This window comes from Halichoerus grypus, chromosome 1 (genome assembly GCF_964656455.1).
Source record: "Halichoerus grypus chromosome 1, mHalGry1.hap1.1, whole genome shotgun sequence".
Classification (NCBI taxonomy): Eukaryota; Metazoa; Chordata; class Mammalia; order Carnivora; family Phocidae; genus Halichoerus; species Halichoerus grypus.
In genome coordinates this window covers 215,846,611-215,864,152 of record NC_135712.1, presented here as the reverse complement: position 1 = coordinate 215,864,152, position 17,542 = coordinate 215,846,611, and the positions used below count along the sequence as shown (strand labels likewise).

At 64.9% G+C, this 17,542-nt stretch overlaps 2 protein-coding genes and 1 long non-coding RNA gene across 9 annotated transcripts; all 3 read left to right on the top strand.

Moving 5' to 3' along the window:
* Positions 1–299: 299 nt before the first annotated feature.
* On the top strand, positions 300–2,529 carry LOC118541144 (uncharacterized). Its single transcript, XR_013442449.1, has 4 exons — positions 300–568; positions 770–881; positions 995–1,137; positions 2,332–2,529. It is a non-coding gene; the product is annotated as an uncharacterized LOC118541144 (long non-coding RNA).
* Positions 2,530–2,597: 68 nt separating this feature from the next.
* On the top strand, positions 2,598–4,994 carry ATP5F1D (ATP synthase F1 subunit delta). 2 transcript variants are annotated; one of them, XM_078058457.1, is made up of 5 exons: positions 2,598–2,821; positions 3,485–3,638; positions 4,152–4,240; positions 4,389–4,514; positions 4,856–4,994. In XM_078058457.1, the coding sequence occupies exons 1-4, from the start codon at positions 2,681–2,683 to the stop codon at positions 4,509–4,511; spliced, it is 507 nt and encodes a 168-aa protein (XP_077914583.1). In that variant the 5' UTR covers positions 2,598–2,680; the 3' UTR covers positions 4,512–4,514; positions 4,856–4,994. The 2 variants fall into 2 exon arrangements, with proteins under 2 accessions (XP_077914583.1, XP_035956559.1); XM_036100666.2 differs by having other exon boundaries at positions 2,601–2,821; positions 4,389–4,994.
* A 3,045-nt stretch (positions 4,995–8,039) lies between these two features.
* On the top strand, positions 8,040–17,389 carry MIDN (midnolin). Of its 6 annotated transcripts, none has more exons than XM_036100660.2 (9): positions 8,040–8,175; positions 9,384–10,017; positions 11,035–11,122; positions 11,306–11,368; positions 13,327–13,455; positions 13,544–13,858; positions 14,039–14,183; positions 14,432–14,692; positions 15,375–17,389. In XM_036100660.2, exons 2-9 carry the CDS (start codon positions 9,785–9,787, stop codon positions 15,650–15,652), a joined length of 1,512 nt encoding a protein of 503 aa, XP_035956553.1. In that variant the 5' UTR covers positions 8,040–8,175; positions 9,384–9,784; the 3' UTR covers positions 15,653–17,389. The 6 variants fall into 6 exon arrangements, with proteins under 6 accessions (XP_035956553.1, XP_035956552.1, XP_035956551.1 ...); XM_036100659.2 differs by having other exon boundaries at positions 14,036–14,183; XM_036100658.2 differs by having other exon boundaries at positions 14,009–14,183.
* Positions 17,390–17,542: the final 153 nt, after the last annotated feature.

The following is a 17,542-nucleotide window of genomic DNA, read 5'->3' as shown; positions in this document are numbered from 1 at the left end:
CGCGGGGGAGGCAGGCGCAAGAGGAGGGACCGCGCACGTGACCGCGTTGGCGGCGAGCCCGCTCCGACCCGCTGGGTGCCACCCGGTCCCGGGCCGACCGCCCCCGCCGCGCTCGCCGCCGCGTCTGGCTCGCTGCGCGCCGGCCACCGCCTCCCCTTCCCTTCCGGCGGGAGTGGGGGGCGGAGCCTCGCTCCGGACGCCCCCTCCTCACGCGGAGCGGCTGTCTCCCGCGGCGGCTGAGTCTCCGCCCCCTCCCCTGCGACACAGCTCCTGACCCTTCCCAGGGTCCGGAGGGACGGGGAACGAAGGGGAGGAGTCGGGTCCATCGGTTTCCCCTCCTTCGCGTCCCCCAACCTGGGGGACATCAGGATGCACAGTTTGGGGGGGTTGGAGACATGCCCCCCCCCTTTTCTTCCCTAATATGTGGCATTGTCAGGTTCACCAGGCGCGCTGCCTTGTTGGAACAAACAATGAGTGACGATAACAGAATATTATCTGTTATGAATGCCACCATGGCCTGCCCAGCCCGGGTGACATCAGGACTACTCTGGCAGAAACTCCATGACTGGTGAACCCCAAAGCTGCTCCCCATTCTCCATCTCAGAAAATCGTGTCTTGTCCTTCTAGATGCTTAGGACACCAACCTGCACCAGCGTGGTCTGGGTTCTAGCCCAGCCCACCTGGCCCTATGCTCAACGCAATGTCATGCTTTTCCCTTCCAGTGAAAATTGACGCTACCACTTCAACCTCAGGGCCTTTGCACTTGTAGGTGCTGAGCCTCGCGGACTCTTTCCCCGCTCAGCTTCAAGATTCACTCCTGGCCTCCTTCAACTTTTTCCTAAATGGTCAAGTGTCAGTGCATCTCCTTTTGGCTACCTTTGGTAACAGCAGTTCCCACCCCACACTTCAGTCCCTGCCCCTTTCCGTGGACTTCGTGTCGCCTGTTCTTTGCTCCAATGTGTTGTGTCCTTCTTCACCCCTTCCCTCACTACAGGGTGAGTTCCGTCCAAGGCAGGAGTTGGGTCCCCAGGAATGGCACAGGGCTGGCACACTGAAGACAAGGACGTGCTTAAGTGCATAAATACCCAGGAAAGGCTGGCTCAAGCGAGTAGGAGCTGAATGTGCAAAGGACCTGAGGTACGAAACTATGTTTGTAGTTCAACGTGTTGTGTTGGAGGGAACAAGGAAGGCCGTCTTGTGGTTCCCATCAGGAGAATGACATGGTGCCTCTGGCTCTGTGTGAACCCAGCTGTTTGGAGGACAGGGGAGGAGGCTGGGCCATGCAAACCGGTGATAGTGGTCATAGTGGCCCCACTGAGTGGACAAGCCATGCCGACTTGGGTCCACTGGTCATCTCCAGGGTAACCCTAGGTTTGGGGCCTTTACCCATTGGCCACCCTGGAGTAGGAATGGGAGAGAAATTGTCCAGTGGATGGGTTCGAGAAGCCGACTGATTCGGTAGATTAGGCTTGCCTCCATGTGGGGTCCGGAGCCCTGGGAACGTTGGGACTGCGCACAGGACGCACCCCTAGAAATGCGAATGGGGCTTCTCTCTGCACACGCACACCCTGGGCCAGGATGCCCCTACTCTCCCTCACAGCGCCGGCCCAGAGGGGGCGGGGGTCTGGGCACTAAGCCTGGGTCCTTCCTCTGTGTTGGCCGCAGGCGGCCCAGATACTAGAAAGCAGAGAGCTAGGGCGCAGGCAGCCCCTGGGGTTGGGGAGCCACCGGGGCAACACCGCGCCGCAACGCACCTGCCCAGACCTGGGCCCGAGTGACGCTACCTCCCCTGTGGCTTGCACCCCTCCGCTCTCAGCCGAGGCCCTCCCCGGTGTCGGGCCCAACCCACACTCCGCGCTTTGCCGGAGACCAAGATGTGGGCCTGGGGGTCTGGCCCGGGGCGCCACCTGCGTGAGCGCGGGGGCGGAGTGGTGACGTCAACGCCGCGAGCGAGGCTGCGCGAGCCGAGATGACGTCAGCGGAGCCCCGGGCCGCCCGCGCACGCGTCCGTGCGTCAACGGCGCGCGGGGGTAGGGGCCGGGCGGGGCCGTGGCGAGTGCATCTCCGGTCGCGGAGTGTCCTCTGCCGGCGCCTTCGGGGATTGCAGCCGAGCCGCGCCCGCAGCGCCGGGCGCTTATCCGCGCTAGACCCTCCGCCTGGGATGTCCTTCCCGGCACGTCTGCATGTCTAACAGTCGCAGCCTACCCCATCCTGGCCCCCAACTCTGCTTTTCTTTTCTCTTTTAAGTACTTTTTAACTTCTAATATGCCATATGATTTGCGTATTCGTTACATTTAATGTTTGGTAAACGTCCCCACTGCCCCAAACCAGAACCGGAATCTTGGTATTCCCCTTGATGGATCTTGCGCTTGGCATCCAATGAGCGCCTCCAAAACCTTGAATTCAAGTGACCCCTGCTCCGCGGAGGCTTCTGGTCCTCCCCATTGACACATCCCATCTTAGCACTCGGCGGGCAGCTAGGACTGGAAGGAAACTACAACCCCCAGCATGCCGCGCGCGGGGCGCAATGCGTCGTTGCAATGTCTTGCGCGGCTCGCTGGGAGTCGTAGTTCGCGCGTGCGCCTTTGCCTGGACTTCTCTTCCCAGAAGTCCCCGGGCGTCGTCCTCCTCGTCCTCCAGGCTGCCCGCGTTCGGCCGGAGTCCGCTCGCGGCCGTCGCCATGCTACCCGTCGCAGTCCTCCGCCGCCCCGGCCTGCGTTCCCTCGTACGCCAGGCCCGCGCCTACGCCGAGGCCGCCGCTGCTCCGGCCCCGGCTGCGGGCCCGGGACAGATGTCCTTCACCTTCGCCTCACCCACGCAGGTTCGGATGCCGGTCTGTCTCGGGACCCCGCCCTGGTCGACATCTCCAGCCCGGACCCGTAGTGGTCCGCAGTCGGAGACCCCAGCCTCAGGGTTGTCGATCCCCACTTGTTCCGCGCCCTGTGCCCCTCCCCTGTGTCGTCCGGAATCCGGGCTCCCCAGCCTCCGGGGCTCCGAGGCCCCCAACCCCATCTGGGATCCCTGACCCACGCCCCCTCCGTCTCGTTTGGTCCGGGTTCCGAGCCCCCCAGCCCCAGAGTCGCTGCCCCGCCCTCTTGATACGCGCCCTACGCTTTTCCTTGGGGTCTGGAATCCGAGCCCTATAAAGTTTTCCGAGTTCCGTAAGCTTTCTCTGGAATCCCAACGCCCAAGGACTGGACCTCCCCGCCCCCCGCCCCGTCCCGCAGGTCCCGGAGCCGCGGGCACTTGTCCTGGGTCGGTGCGCCTTTTGTGCTCTTGCGGCATTTCTGTGTGGACGGGCTCTGGGCTAGATGCCGGCATTGAGATGCTGCGGGGCACCGAAACTGAAGTCTCCGCCCCAGCGTGACCGCCTCCGTGTTCCGCAGCAGTGCTCCCTCCCGCCTTTGGCCGTTGCCCTGCAGGGGAGCCCGTCCCGAGCGCTGGAAGACTGGCCTGCAGTGACGCATTCCCTGTGTTTTTCCAGGTGTTTTTCAACGGTGCCAACGTCCGGCAAGTGGATGTGCCCACGCAGACAGGAGCCTTTGGCATCCTTGCGGCCCACGTGCCCACCCTGCAGGTCCTGCGGCCAGGGTTGGTTGTTGTCCATGCTGAGGATGGCACCACCTCCAAATACTTTGGTGAGTCCAGTGGGATGGAGCTGGGTAGGGGCTTCATACTTCATTAGGCCTGTCTCAGTCTCAGATCATAGAGTTGGTAAAAGAACAGTACCTAGGGCAAACGTGGGGTTAAGGAGTCTGTAAGGAGGCAGGGTGGGGGTGGGGGACAGGTGTCTGAGAGAGAAGTCAAATCCTATGCGGGAGGAGCCGATTAAGAGAAGGTGTAGGATCCTGGATCCCAAGAAGTGCTTCCCCAGCACAACTCGGAGGGACAGCCAGGATTCAAATCCAGCTCCCGGATCATCCCTGATCCTAGCTTAGCTGATGGACTGGTGGGTGAAGGAATAAGGTTCTATTCTCTGTGTCCAACCCCCAGTGGGTGCTCCTGGGCCCCCGGTGCATCTTCCATCTCTCCAGCTGTCTGTTTCCCATGCTAGACTCTAGGGCCACTCTGTGGAGCCACTTTTCTGGTTTGGGGGTGATCATGTCACCTGCGGTTGGGTGTGGAGGTCTTACATCTTTCTCCTTCTGTAGTGAGCAGTGGTTCCGTCACCGTGAATGCTGATTCCTCGGTCCAGCTGCTGGCCGAAGAGGCCGTGACGCTGGACATGCTGGATGCGGGGGTGAGTGTCCCGGGAGAGACTGGTGTGCCTGGGAGGCTGGTTGTCCTAGAGATCATGGGCTTCGGGGAAGGGACCTTGAGCTTGGTGGAGGGGCAGGCACCAGGCTGGGGTTGCTGCTTGGCTCTCACCCACTGCCCACTTCCTGCAGGCAGCCAAGGTGAACTTGGAGAAGGCGCAGTCGGAGCTGTCAGGGGCGGCAGATGAGGCCTCCAGGGCTGAGATCCAAATCCGCATCGAGGCCAACGAGGCCCTGGTGAAAGCTCTTGAGTAGGCGGTGCGTGGCCCTTGCCAGCAGGGAAACCGAGGCCCAGAACTGGGCAGAGGATGTCCTGGGCAGGCTGAACCAGCTCACGCGGGTCCAGTCTGACGGTGGGGGGTGGGGGGGTGGGGAGGAAGGTCAGCAAGCCGCCTAAAGGGGTTCTCCTGTGGAGGGAGCGGTCTTGCCAGAGAAGGCCGCCAGGGGGCAGCACGGTTCTAGCTTTCTGCCAAGAGAGCTAACCCGTCAAACCCAGGGCTGGCAGGCCCGGTGGCTGGGGGTGAGCCCAGAGACCTGCTCTGCTTTTTGAGGGGGGCTGTGTGTACCCGCCCACCATTGGCTCTCTTCCCACCTTCCAGCCCCTTCTCTCCCAGCCTGATGTGCCACCCGCCATCCCTCTGACTCTGTAGACCCTGCCGTGGAGACTTCAGCTCCCAGTCACCTCTGTGGGACAGCCTGCCCCCCGCTTGAGCCCCCCATTAAAAACCAGGGACCTGACTTGTGTATGCTGGTTTTGTGTCCTGCCTGGGACTGTGTCTTCAGGACCTTGCCTGGTCTTTGAGCTCTGCATGCCCCTGCGGTGGGATAAGGCGTTAAATGCCAGCCTCAGCCTCCAGGGTTTGGAAGCTGGGGCCCAAGGGGTCCTCGGGGGTCTAGTAAACTGGGGAGTAGGGGTGTGCAGGGGGTATAGCCCATGAAACCAGAGTAGGTGGGGGGCAGGCTGTTTGCCATCATCCCAAGAGGGTGGGGATTGGCACAAGTTGCTGGCCCCGCGGGGGCGTGGCCCCAGCTCCCGGGCCAGGCCAGGGCTGCTGGACAGCCTCCTGGGGCTCTGCCAGGTTTCAGGCTGTGCCGTCTGCCCTGTGGGCTCCCCGGCCCGCCCCAGCCACGCTGGGAAGAGGCGGGTCCTGCCTGCTCCCACAGACGCCCAGCCCTCTGCTCACCCGGCCTGTGGGTGGCCCTGGCTGGCCGTGCGCCTCATCCCCGGTGGTGTTGGCACCTCTGTGCCATCCAGGCCCCTGGGCTGGCCCCAGATGGGGTGGGGCAGCTGGGCGGGGGCAGCTTCTGTGCTGCTCCATTTCTTCCCTTTTGCAAGCACAGGGTTGGCCCAGAAGCTCGCTGCAGGTGGCCAGCAGGAGACTCTGAGGGAAGGGGTCTCCTCACCTCCCTTCCATAGCCCTGGGCTTGAGCAGGGTGGCAGGGGATTCCAGGGGGGTGAGTGTGCGGGAGAGTCTGGGCCTTCCCATGTGTCACTGGCAGCCTGGAGGTGACAGGGAGGCCCTCCCTGGGCACGTTGTCAGCACAGATGGGCTGTGTATTCGTGTGTCACGGTCCCGTGCGAGTGACTGTCCCATGGCTTCACTGGCGCTCAGTGTGGCAGGAGCCGTGCTTGTGGGGCTTCCAGACCAGCTCACAGCTATGCGGGCTTTCTCTCTGGGTCCCCCACTCAGGCTCGTAGGCCCAAGGAGCTGGCCCCCACTTTCCCAGGGACCCCCAGGCCAGAGAACGCGGACAGTCATGGGCTCACAGGTGCAGGCCCACTCCTCCCCGTTGTGTGTTTTGAAGCCTAAGTCCTAGAGTTCCTGGTCAGGCCTTGGACCAAGGACAGGGTAGGGGGTTCAAGTGGTGGTTGAGGGAACGCGGCAGCACGACCACGACAGTTACACTTTCAGCGAAGCCGCTGGACCGGCACCACCCACACCAGCAGTCCCTGTAGCCGTACCCCTGTTCCCAGAGAGATCTCAGCCTCTGGCTGGGGGTGCAGCTCTGGACAGAGGTAAGATTTCTCAGCACAGAGAGGCCTCCTGGGGGAGGTGTGAGCCTTGGAGCCTGAGGGACGCCCACGCCTGATGTGGGCCTGCAGGAACAGCGTGTGTCGGCCGAGGCCTTGTCCTGGGGTGGAGGCATCCGGGGTGGAGTGGGTCACACGACCAGCAACCGGAGGTCACAACCCTTTCCTTGAAGGCAGGCTCGCATAAAGGTTTGATCCTTTTTGAGGAAGGAGGTCCCCTTGGACTGCGAGTGTTCTCACACCCAGGGACTGACTAGAGCAAGGAATGAACAGGTAAAAAAGGAGGAAGTGGATTGACTTAGTGTGTTAAGTTGGACCTGTAGAGCCAGGCTGGGGCTGTGGTCCTTTCCTGAGAGCAGTGTCCCTCCCCTAGATGTGCATGAACCCTCGGGGCCCCTGTTCTGGGAGGACCCGCTACTCTGCTGGTAACCTGAGGGGCGAGGTCCCAGACCCGCCTGCGATCACACAGCCCTGGCCACCCTGGCCAAATCCCCGAGCCAGCACCACCTGCTCCGTCTGGGGCCCTCCAGCATCGAGATGCTCCGGCTTCAGAGCGCACAGCTCCCTCTGCCGCCCCCATGTTCCTCTGGCAGCAGGGCCCTCCAAGGCCCTCAGCGGTGGCCCCACAACCTAATCTCCAGGCTCCAGCGCTCCCTCAAGCCTGAGCTTTGCGCTGGCTGCCTCACTTTCTGGATCACCGTCCTCTGTCCCGCCAAATCCATCCCTCCATCCCAGCCCCCAGCGACCCCCTCCCAAAGGTTTCCTGACCCTGTGGGGCTGGGAGCCTCTGGGTGTGGGTGTGACGGTGAGTGTGGGAGGGGGCGGGTCAGAGGCTGCAAGAGCAGGGTGGGAGCAGGATGGGGACCTGGAAAGGAACACAGCCCTGGGAGGGGTGCCCACTACTAGGGTGGAGGTGGAGGTGGTCAGGCCAGATAAAGTGAGAAACCAGATAAATGGACAAGGGGCAGGCGAGTAGGTCCTGGGGTCCCCTCCTTTGGGCAGAGGGAGCAGGGGGACTGAGAGGGCCCCACACCAATCAGGGTCATCCTCAAAAAGTTCCCAACCCAGAGCAACGTGCTGGGAGAAACAGGACCTGCCACATTTTCACGTGCTGCTGTGTGGTGTCAGTTACCTGGTCTGTGAAATGGGTAGGGTGATCTGCCCACCCCCAAGCCCCCCACTCGGGGCCCCAGAGTGAGCCGTGCTGGATTCTATCCCTCTGCAGCCATGGAGAGCCGCAGAAACAGGCTCCAAAAGGTCACAGCGCGGCGGGTGGTGGCTGGCTGCACCAGGCTGGCCTGGCGCAGGTTAATCGCTCCATAAATGCCTTCTGAGGTCACCGTTAAGGGATGCAGGAGGCCAGGCTGCCGGGGCAGCTGGCTGGGGCACCCCCACAACAGGCAGGTGACTCCAGCCTGTTTTCCTGGACCGTGGCCGCTGACTCAGGCACCCCCCTCCCTTGCACACCCCCACGCGGGCGCCCCCAGGCGGAAGCACCGGGCCCTAGAGCGGCGGGGAAGGGGGGTGGGGCGGGAGCCAACCTGTGCACTCGAAACCCCGTCCTGGGGATCCGGCCCATCAGCGAAGCCGTTTGTGACCCTGGGTTCAGCAGCGACCCCCAATATACGAGGCGAGGCTTAAGGGGTGGGTGGCCCAGATCCCAAGGCGCCCCAGGGCCCTGGCCTGCAGGCAGGGGCGGGGGCCCGCCTGCGTCACCGGCCGCCCGGCCCTCCGCCCCCTGCCCGCCCAAACTCCACCCCGAGGGAAGGCGGTGCGGATAAAGGCTTGGGGGCCGCCCGCTCGGCCCCAGACCTGCCCCGCCACTGCGCGCTGTCCCCGGACGTGGGTACACTCAGGACTGTTGAGACCTCGAACTGGCCGCGTCTGGTGAGTGCGGGTGGGATCTCGCCGGACGAGTAGGAGGGTCCCCACTCTAGGCTCTTACGGGTGCCCCACTTTTCTTTGTTTTGGGGGCAGGCAGGGTTCGGGGTGTCTCCAGCCCTGGCAAGCCCCTCGGGTCGTGGGATGGGAGGGGCTCGGCGTAAGCAGCACCGCCCCGTCAAGACCTCAGCCCCCGCCCCGCCTCCCGGGCACTCTTCCTACCCCGCGAGTGACCTTGAGCAAGTTGCTGTTCAGCCTCAGTTTCTCCAGTTGTGCGGCCCCAGCCTCCCGCCTTGGAGGCTTCAGACCCCTAACGGAGGTTCCCACCTCGCCAGCGGTCCCGTAGGCCTCTCCCCGGCCCCGGGGCAGCTTCTTCGCCCCCTCCCCAGGACTTCAGGCAGCGCTCCCGGGCAGGGCCGGCAGGGGGCGCGCCGGCGCTGCTGACTCACCGCAGCCCCAAGCGGCGCGCGCGGGCGCAGCCGGGGACGCCGCGTCACGTCACGGCTCGGGCGGGCGAGACTCGGGAAGCGGGCCCGGCCCGCGGGACAGGGGTGGGACGCGAGGTGGTGCCGGCGCGGGAGGGGCCCTCCCGGCACCGGCCCACGTCACCGGGGTGCAGGCCCCGCCCGCAGCCCTACTCCTCGTCGGACCTCACGCCCCACGGGTCGGGGACGCCCGCCGGCCGAACCTCCTGAGAGCCGCCCGGCCACGAAGCGCGAGGATCGCCTCCCGCTTCCGCTCGCGGCGGCTTCCCGGACAGACGCGGGGGGAGGTCCCCCGGCTTCCTGCCCCTCCCGGCGCTGGGACAGTGCCCGCCCCCACGCCGCGCCCCCCGAGAGCGGGACCCCGCGCCGCCCCCTCCCCACCCCGATCCCTCTCGGGCCGCCTGCCCTTTGTTGCGGACCGTATGAATGGCCCCCGGCGCGGGCGGGTGGAGCGCGGGGGCGGGCCAGAGCGGCGCCAGCCCCGCCCCAGCCGAGCTCCCCTTGGCCACTGGGCCGGGGGCGGGGCGAGGGGCGGGCCCGCGCGGCCACGTGGGGCAACGCCGCGGCGCTTCCCATTGGCCCGCCCGCGCGGTTGACTGAGCGTTCGGCGCGCGGCGATTGGCCGACGCAGGGCCGGCGGAGTAAGTAGTGAATGGGAGGGGGCGGCAGCCCCGCCCCTTGGAACGTTGATACATTATAACTTTTTTTTCTTGTTACTTTCACCCCCAGATCTTTCAAGCGGCGGCGGCGGCGGCGGGGACGGCTGTTGCTAAGGGAGGGGACGCGCGGGGAAGCGCGGCCCGAGCGGCGGACGGTACCGAGCGCCACCGCCTAAGCGGCGCCCCTTCCTCCGGACCCTCCCCCACGCCCAGCGTCCTTGAAAGGAGCCGCGAGTGCAGTCCCCACCCCCGGAAGGCGCCCCGACGAGCCAACGCGACCCCGGAGCGCCGCTCGGATTTTTGATTATTGATTCACCTTCGGCTCCTGGGACTTTCTCGAAGGGGACGTGCGCTTCCCCTAGGAACCCCGAGGACCCCCGGCTCGGGGAGCCCCCCCCCGCACTGCCCGGAGGCGCGGCGAGGATTGGCGGCGCCCCGCGGACCCCAGCTCTCCAGCGCCGGCCGGGGGGGATGGAGTCGCAGCCCGGCGGCGCCCGGAGCTGCCGGCGCGGGGCCCCCGGCGGCGCCTGCGAGCTAGGCCCGGCGGCCGAGGCGGCGCCCATGAGTCTGGCCATCCACAGCACGACGGGCACCCGCTATGAGCTGTCGGTGCCCCCGGACGAAACGGTGGAGGGGCTGCGCAAGCGGCTGTCCCAGAGGCTCAAAGTGCCCAAGGAGCGCCTGGCGCTGCTCCACAAAGACACGTAGGTACCGCGCGCCGCCCCCGGACCCGCCACCCCCTCGGGCCCAGGCCCCCGGGCGGGAACAAAGAGCGCGCCGCACGGGGAAGGAAGGGGGCGGCCAGACGGGGGGCGGGGGCGCGCCGCGCGCTCTCGGGCGCCCTCTGCTCGGCCTTGCCTGCCTCGGCCCCCTCCCCCGCCCGGGGTCGCCGCACAAAGGCGGCTGCGAGGGCCGCCCCCTCCCCTCCTGGGAAGGCAGGAGTCCCGGGTCAGTGTGGGGGTCCCAGCAGCGGGGGTGGGGGGCGCGGCCGCCTCCTTCTCTGCCTTATTTCCCGCTGGCTTCCGCATTTGCTCGGTGCCCTCTTCTACGTCTGGCTGTTTTCTTCCCCTACTTGCGTCTTTCTACCCCCCTTTGTTCTAACCACCGAGCACTCCCGCAGTCTCCCCCTCCCCCCTGGTATTTAAATCGCCTCCAGGCCGGGGAGCACTCCCCCCGCGGGCCTCCAGGGACACGCAGTGTCCATCCCCAGCGGAGGGGCCCCCGTGGGGGAGGGGCGGTTGGGGGAGGGTCTCCTTTGTCTGAGCCGCGGCGGCCTGCGCCAGGGAGGGAGGGAGGAGGGGGAGCCTGGCCCCGCAAAAGACCCTAAAGGCTAAGCCCTGTGGCTCCCACAAAGAGGAGCGCCGGGCCGGAGTTGGTGAATTACTGGCAGGGGCTGGCCCTGGGGTGAGGGAAGGGTGGCAGAGGACGGCAAGGGTGCACTGGCGCCCAGGTGATGAAAAAGTGCTTTGTTGAGGTGCAGAGGTGGTGCCCCAGTGCAGAGTTGGGGCTTCTGGGAAGGAGGTTTGAGCCACTTGCATGGGGGCCCTCGGGGCCAGATGTTTGACACTCCCCGCCCCCCCCCCCCACACCACCTCTCTGGTCTGAAGACCAGGAAGGGAGAGGGGTGGGTAGGGCTCCCATATCTCCCCCAGGAACACAGCCCTCCCCCCTGGGTCGCTGCCTTGTCTCCTTGGCCTCACCCTCTTCCTTCCTCTCCCCAGCCGGCTCAGTTCGGGGAAGCTGCAGGAGTTCGGTGTGGGGGATGGCAGCAAGCTGACGCTGGTGCCCACCGTGGAGGCGGGCCTCATGGTAAATGGCTGGGGCAGAGTGCCCCAGGGGCTCTGGCACAGGCGGGCAGCCCCTTCCCCTGAGAACTTGGTTCCCAGCACACACCCTGCCAGGGCAGCCCCCGTTGGCAAGCAGCTCCCTTGCCCTGGCGCCTGGGCCCTCGGACCAGAGCGCACGCTCAGAGCGGCTTCTCCTCTGTTTCAGTCCCAGGCTTCAAGGCCAGAGCAGTCTGTGATGCAGGCCCTGGAGAGCCTGACCGAGACGCAGGTAAGACCCGCGCCGGTCCCTCCCAGACCAGGGGGAGGGCCTGGGGGGGTGGTGTTTGTGCTCCCAGGAGACCCACGGGGAGGGAGGGTACGCGCCGCCCAGCCTTCCTGCCAGTTTGGCCTGGTCACCCAGCTTCCTCTTCCTCCTCCCCCCTCGCACTCACCACCTGACCTTGAGGGCCTTCTCTCCCACGGTGGCTGCCTTGGGGGAGGGGGCTGGGCTTTCACAAGGCTGCCTGAGGGGGTGACCTTGGCCCACGCTCCCACACCGCTCCCACACCGGGGCCTGGGTCCCCAGTCCCCCTAGCCACTGCGGTTTCCCCAGGGCAACCTTTTTTTTTTTTTCCAAATTTCTGTGGGTGGGTTGGGGGGCCTGGAGGGGCCAGCCTGGGTGACACTCCTTCCGCCTTCTTTGACCCCATTGTAAGGGGTGGGGAGCCACCCCTCCTCCTTCTCCCTTTGGCCTTTGTTCTCTGCCCCAAAAGGGGGAGGGGGCACCCAGCCCCAGGGCCATAGCCTAGACAGGATGTTAGGAAAATATTTAGCAACTGGCCAGGAGCTGAGGAGGAAGGCAGGGACTGGCCCACAGCCGGGTTCCCGGTTTTGTTGCAGCCTTTTTTTTTTTTTTTTTTTTTTTACCTCCTCCTTTCCTCATTTTTCTGGCGGCGGGGCCCTCCTCCCAGGAGGGTGACACAGGCCTCAGCTATCCGCCCGCTGCCAGGGTGGGGGAAGCAGGCTGCTGCCCGCCCCGGCTAGGGGGTGGGCTGGGCTGGGCTGGCCGCAGGAAACCTGCTCAGCGGCTTCCCTTCCTCCTGCCCTGAGGCCCTCGCCCCCTCCCCGACATGTAGCATCCTGTCCTCACCAGCTAGCTAGCAAGGAGGAAGAGGGGCACTGGCGCTGGGTGGTCTGCCATCAGGAGGGCCGGTGGGCTGAAGGCAGAGCTGGGGTCCCGGGAGCTGGGTGGGGGCCACACTGGATTTCCTGGTGAAGATGGGAACTGAGCTCTCTGCTCATGGGGGGCCTGCGGTTGGCAGGGGGGCCCGGGGTGTCTTTGGTTCACATCCGCCCCAGGGTGCCTGCGTCAGGAGGGGGGGGCACTGGGCGGAGTGACTGGGCTCCCAGGGCTGTTTCCCCGCCTGGCACCGAGTCATGCCCTCCTATTCGCCCTCCCCAGGGAGGAAGTTGCAGGGTGGAGGGGTGGGGGGGACTCCCCAGTTGCTCTTGGGAAGCCAACCCAGGCCCTTCCTGCAAGGGGAGTCTCTGGGGTTGGGGGGGGTGCCATGCAGTCCAGGCTTCAGGGTGGGGGCTGCACACTGCCCGCCTCCCTCGCCTCCTCCCCACGGCCCCCAAGCAGAGAAGGTTACGCCAGTCGCTGCCAGCGGAGGGCTGGGAGGCGGTGGTTCTGAGTCATCCCGGCCTATGTCACTTCTCAGAAACCTCCCCCCCCCACCACCACCACCATCCTGGCCCCTGGGGAAAGCTCAGCACTGGCTAGGCTCCAGAGGAGGAGCCCAGTGCAGACTGAGCTCAGATGCACCCCCCACCACCACCACCCACCAGACTGGGGGGTTTGCGTTCAGGCTACGTGGAGGTCTCACAGGACCCAGGCCTCAGAGAACCATCAGGGCCCCCTCCTGCAGCAGCGAAGCCTCCCCCTCAGTCTCAGCCCCACCCAGGACAGATAAATATTTATCTTGAGAAAGCAAAGGTTAGGAAGAAGAATTTGTCCAGGAATTCCCGCCCACTTGCTGCCTGGGTGGCTTAACTGGGAGGGGGTCTGAGATTGGCTCCCCTCCCATATTCACAGGCAGAGGATTGGGGGCTGGGAGGGTGGGGTTATTCGAGGGCAGTGACTGCTGACTGGGCCTTGCCCCCTCTGGCCTCAGTTTCCCCTTGAAAGAACCAAGCTGGCCAGGGAGGGCCAGGCCCCCCCATCTGACCCGCCTCTGTCCCCCACAGCCCCCAGTGGCGCCCGGGCCGGGCCGGGCTGGCGGAGGCGTCTTCCGGAAATACCGATTCATTTTATTTAAGCATCCGTGGCACCGACAGGGACCCCAGAGCCCAGAGAGGGGCGGCGAGAGGCCCCAGGTCACACAGCGCGGGGGGCCGGGGCTGGGCCGGGCTGGGGGCGCGTAGCAGGCTGGGGCCCTGGCGCTGATGGGGCCCCTCTCTACAGGTCAGTGACTTCTTGTCCGGCCGTTCGCCGCTGACCCTGGCGCTGCGCGTGGGTGACCACATGATGTTCGTCCAGCTGCAGCTTGCCGCCCAGCACGCCCCACTACAGCACCGCCACGTGCTGGCCGCCGCCGCCGCCGCGGCCGCTGCGGCCCGGGGCGACCCCAGCATGACCGCCCCTGTGTCCTCTCCCTGCCGGCCCGTGTCCAGTGCTGCCCGAGTCCCCCCGATGTCCAGCAGCCCTGCCCCTGCGTCCCCCTCACCTGTCACCGCCGGCTCTTTCCGATCCCACTCAGCTTCTACCGCCTGCTCTGAGGTGAGTCTGGGGAAGGCTCATTCTTGGGGCCGGGAAGGCAGGCTGTCCCCGGAACTGGGGGAGGGGAGGGGCTCAGAGTCCCAGATGTGTGCTTTGTACGAAAGGCCACCGCCAGACTCTGGACTCCAGGGACTCTCCTTGCGCCCACAGCTCACATGCCTCCCTCTCTCCGACCAGCAGATGGACTGTTCGCCCCCTGCCAGTGCTGGTACCAGCCCCACTCCCACCCCCGCGGGGAGCCCTACCTCCCGCTCCCGCAAACCCGGCGCCGTCATTGAGAGCTTCGTGAACCACGCCCCGGGGGTCTTCTCAGGGACCTTCTCTGGTAGGTGTTACGGGACCCCTGCGCCACCCCCCGCTCCCCCCAGAGATCACCGGCTGGGGGTGGGGTACACTCTCACCCATCCCCCCACCCCACCCCGGGGTCTCCTGGCACATGCACAACCACGCAGGAGGCTGTGGGCCCCCGTGTGCCTCGCTCCCGCCCCGGGGTCCCACCTGTCTACGAGTGCGCCCCGGAGGCCACGTGTCGGTCACGCGAGCGCTCAGCAGCGACTCCCCTGTCTCCTGCAGGCACACTGCACCCTAACTGCCAGGACAGCAGCGGGCGGCCGCGGCGTGACATCGGCACCATCCTGCAGATCCTCAATGACCTTCTGAGCGCCACGCGGCACTACCAGGGCATGCCCCCGTCCCTGACGCAGCTGCGCTGCCATGCCCAGTGCGCACCCACGTCTCCCGCCCCGGACCTCACCCCCAAAACTACCTCCTGTGAGAAGCTGGCGGCCGCAGCCCCGGCCTCCCTGAGCCAGGCCCGCATGTGCAAGCCGCTGGGTGAGTGTCCAGCCGCCCCACCCGTCCCTGGGCTGTTCAAGGCCCCTCTGTGCGCTGCTCAGAGCAGCTGACCCAGGGGGGCTGGGGGGGCCGGCAGCTGCTTCTCGTCCTGCTCTGCACTGGAGCCGAGAGAAGGGAGCATGTGTGTTGGGGGCACAAAGTGTCCTTGTCCTCTCCTGAGGGGGGTACTTCCTTCTTGCCGCCCCCCCACCCCCCGGCACCTTGTCCAGATGGCAGGTGGAGCCTCTGTGAATGGCCGAGTCTGATGAAGGAGGGGGCCAGAGCTGCTCCGGGTAGCCTGTGTCCCCCAGAGACCAGGTTTCCCCCAGTAAATCCCGAGTCCGCCGAATAGTGTCCCTCTTGCGTCTGGCGGGCCCGCAGCCCAGGTCGTGAAGGGGAAACCAAGGCACCGGCCCCAGGGCCTGTGCAGCACCTGATAGGCGTGCTGGCGGCGTGCTCAGCACCCGTCCCGGACCCGGCCTAGCCTGCACAGAGACGGGCCGGAGACACCTTGAGTCCCAGGAACTTCACGGCGCCCCGGGCTCCGCCACGGACCCGACGGACTCTGGAGCGAGGCTCCCTCTCTCAGCGCCCAGGAAGGCTGGGTTGTGCCTCACGCCTGGGGGGGTGTCTGGCCTCTGCCCCGAGGGGCTCAGGGGTCACAGTCACTGCTTCCTTTCAGGGGACCGGCTGCGGCAGACGGAAAACCGGGCCACGCGCTGCAAGGTGGAGCGTCTGCAGCTGCTTCTCCAGCAGAAGCGGCTCCGCAGGAAGGCCCGGCGTGACGCCCGCGGCCCCTACCACTGGCCGCCGAGCCGCAAGGCCGGCCGCAGCGACACCACCGGCGGCGGGGGAGGTGGCGGTCCCAGCGAGGCCTCCGGCTTGGGCCTCGACTTCGAGGACTCCGTTTGGAAGCCGGAAGTCAATCCTGACATTAAGTCAGAGTTCGTGGTGGCCTAGGAACCGCGTCCCTCGCCCGACCACCCTGGGCCGGGAGTCCCCCGGCATGGCCTGCGCGCGGGAGGGCAGGCGGTCAGGGCAGCGGGGGGCCCCTCCCTCCCCGCCAGCTTCCTTCTGGTTTTGTTTTGTTTTTTTTTCGTTTTGTTGGTTTTTTGTTTTTTTTTTTTTAATTTCCATTCTTACCATGGTTTTCCGAACTCTCCATGGACTCGGTTCCTGCCTCCTTGGTTCAGCTCACACCTCCCCGCCTCTTCCTCCCGTCGCCGGCTCCCATCCTCGGCCTGAGCTGGGTCCTTCCCCGCCCACTTCCCAAGCTCCAGATATGTAGCAGTCACTCCAGATGGTTGAGAGTGGGACGAGACGAGGAAGCCGCCCCCACCCCTTCAGGTTTAAGTCAAAAACGTAGATGCCTCATGATGCACTTTACAGACGGGCAGGGCCTAGGAGGGAAGCCCCGCTGCAGCTGCGCCCCAGCCTCCAGGGCGGCCGGCCGGCCCCACAGCGACCGGAGACCGCCTGCGCCACCCGCACGGCCGGGTCTCCTCCACATCTGTGCTTTTTTCTCTTGGTCTCTTTTTCCAGGGGAAAAAAAAAGGCGCTTCAGTAGGCTGACCCCAGCCTGCCTCGGGGTTCAGGTGGGGGTGTGGGGCCCTCTCCCGAGTAGGAAAGAGAGGGAGGGGGACAGACAGCCGCCAGCCTTCGTGTCCACGCACTGTGCCATTTCCTCCTGCCCCACCCCCTTTTTGTTCTGAGCTTGGGGTATTTATAGACTATTAATTTTCTGAGCCAATAGTGGTTGGGAGTCTCTTGAAAACTCGGGAGAGAAATGGTTGGGGGGACAGGGGAAATAACCCCCAGCGCTCCTTCCTGGCCCGACCTGAGGGATCTGGGCCTGTGGGCTGTGTCTGGAGGCCCTCTGGCAGCCAGGAGGGGAGGGGGTGCTGAGCTGTGAAGCCCCCGGTAGGGGTGACGCTGTGTAGCATTAACCCCCTTGGGGGGGGTTCGCTGCTGGTCTAAATTGGACCCTCCCCGCTAGTGCCCTTATCCCCAGATTCCCCTGGGGCAGAGGGACAAGCCCTCTACTGGGGCCATTTCAATGGGGGTGGAGTTTTTTTTTCATTCACTTATTTTTTACTGATAATGGAGATGATCGGGCCCTGCCCCCTGCCCCCCAGTCTTGTCCTTGCCCCACCTTTCTGTCCTCCAGACACCCCCACCCCCTGCCTGTTCCTTCATCCTATCGTAGGTGAACACCGCCCCCCCTTATGTGTTTAAAGTTAATGGTTTCAGATGTGAACATCATGTGTTAATTGTAGCTCTGTAAAATTTTTGTGGGGGGGTGGGTAGGGAGGGGTCAGAGGGTAGGGGTCAAGGATTTGTTTTTTTGTTTGTTTTCATTTTCCAAAAAAAAAAAAAAAGGAGAAAAAAGGAGTGGGTTTGTTTTTGAAGAACTGTCTTGGATACCTATTTAAATGTGTTCTGTTTTGGTTTTTTTTAAACGATTTTTAAATAACACCTGTGCCTCCGCGGGTCTGAGGGTGGAGGCCCCAGGCAGGAACCAGCCCGCCCCCCTCTGCCCTCATCAGGGCTCCCCCAAGAAAGCATTACCCACCCTCAGGGTTCGGGCTGTGGGGTGTCCCAGCACCTTGCGTTGAGTTTCCTGTATGAAAACAAAATTGGGAAAGATAAACCTACACAAACACCGTGATTTCAAGTAATAAACAGAAAATGAAACGAGTGAATGTGCTGCCCGCTTGTGGGGGGTGGGGGGTCTTGGCCATCACAGGGGGCTCCCAAGTACGATGGATGGTCTTACATACCTGGAAGTGGCACGGTGGGTGGGTCTTTATCTGAGGAGGGGGCTTGGGGTGATCAGGTGGCCCGGTGAGG

Coding starts and splice junctions, on each gene's coding strand:
- MIDN (XM_036100658.2), top strand. CDS start 9,785: ATGGAGTCGCAGCCCGGCGGCGCCCGGAGCTGCCGGCGCGGGGCCCCC. Junction 13,456..13,543: donor GGGGCGGCGAGAGGCCCCAG/GTCACACAGCGC, acceptor CCCTCTCTACAG/GTCAGTGACTTCTTGTCCGG. Junction 14,693..15,374: donor CCGCATGTGCAAGCCGCTGG/GTGAGTGTCCAG, acceptor GCTTCCTTTCAG/GGGACCGGCTGCGGCAGACG.
- ATP5F1D (XM_078058457.1), top strand. CDS start 2,681: ATGCTACCCGTCGCAGTCCTCCGCCGCCCCGGCCTGCGTTCCCTCGTA. Junction 3,639..4,151: donor CACCACCTCCAAATACTTTG/GTGAGTCCAGTG, acceptor CTCCTTCTGTAG/TGAGCAGTGGTTCCGTCACC. Junction 4,241..4,388: donor TGGACATGCTGGATGCGGGG/GTGAGTGTCCCG, acceptor CACTTCCTGCAG/GCAGCCAAGGTGAACTTGGA.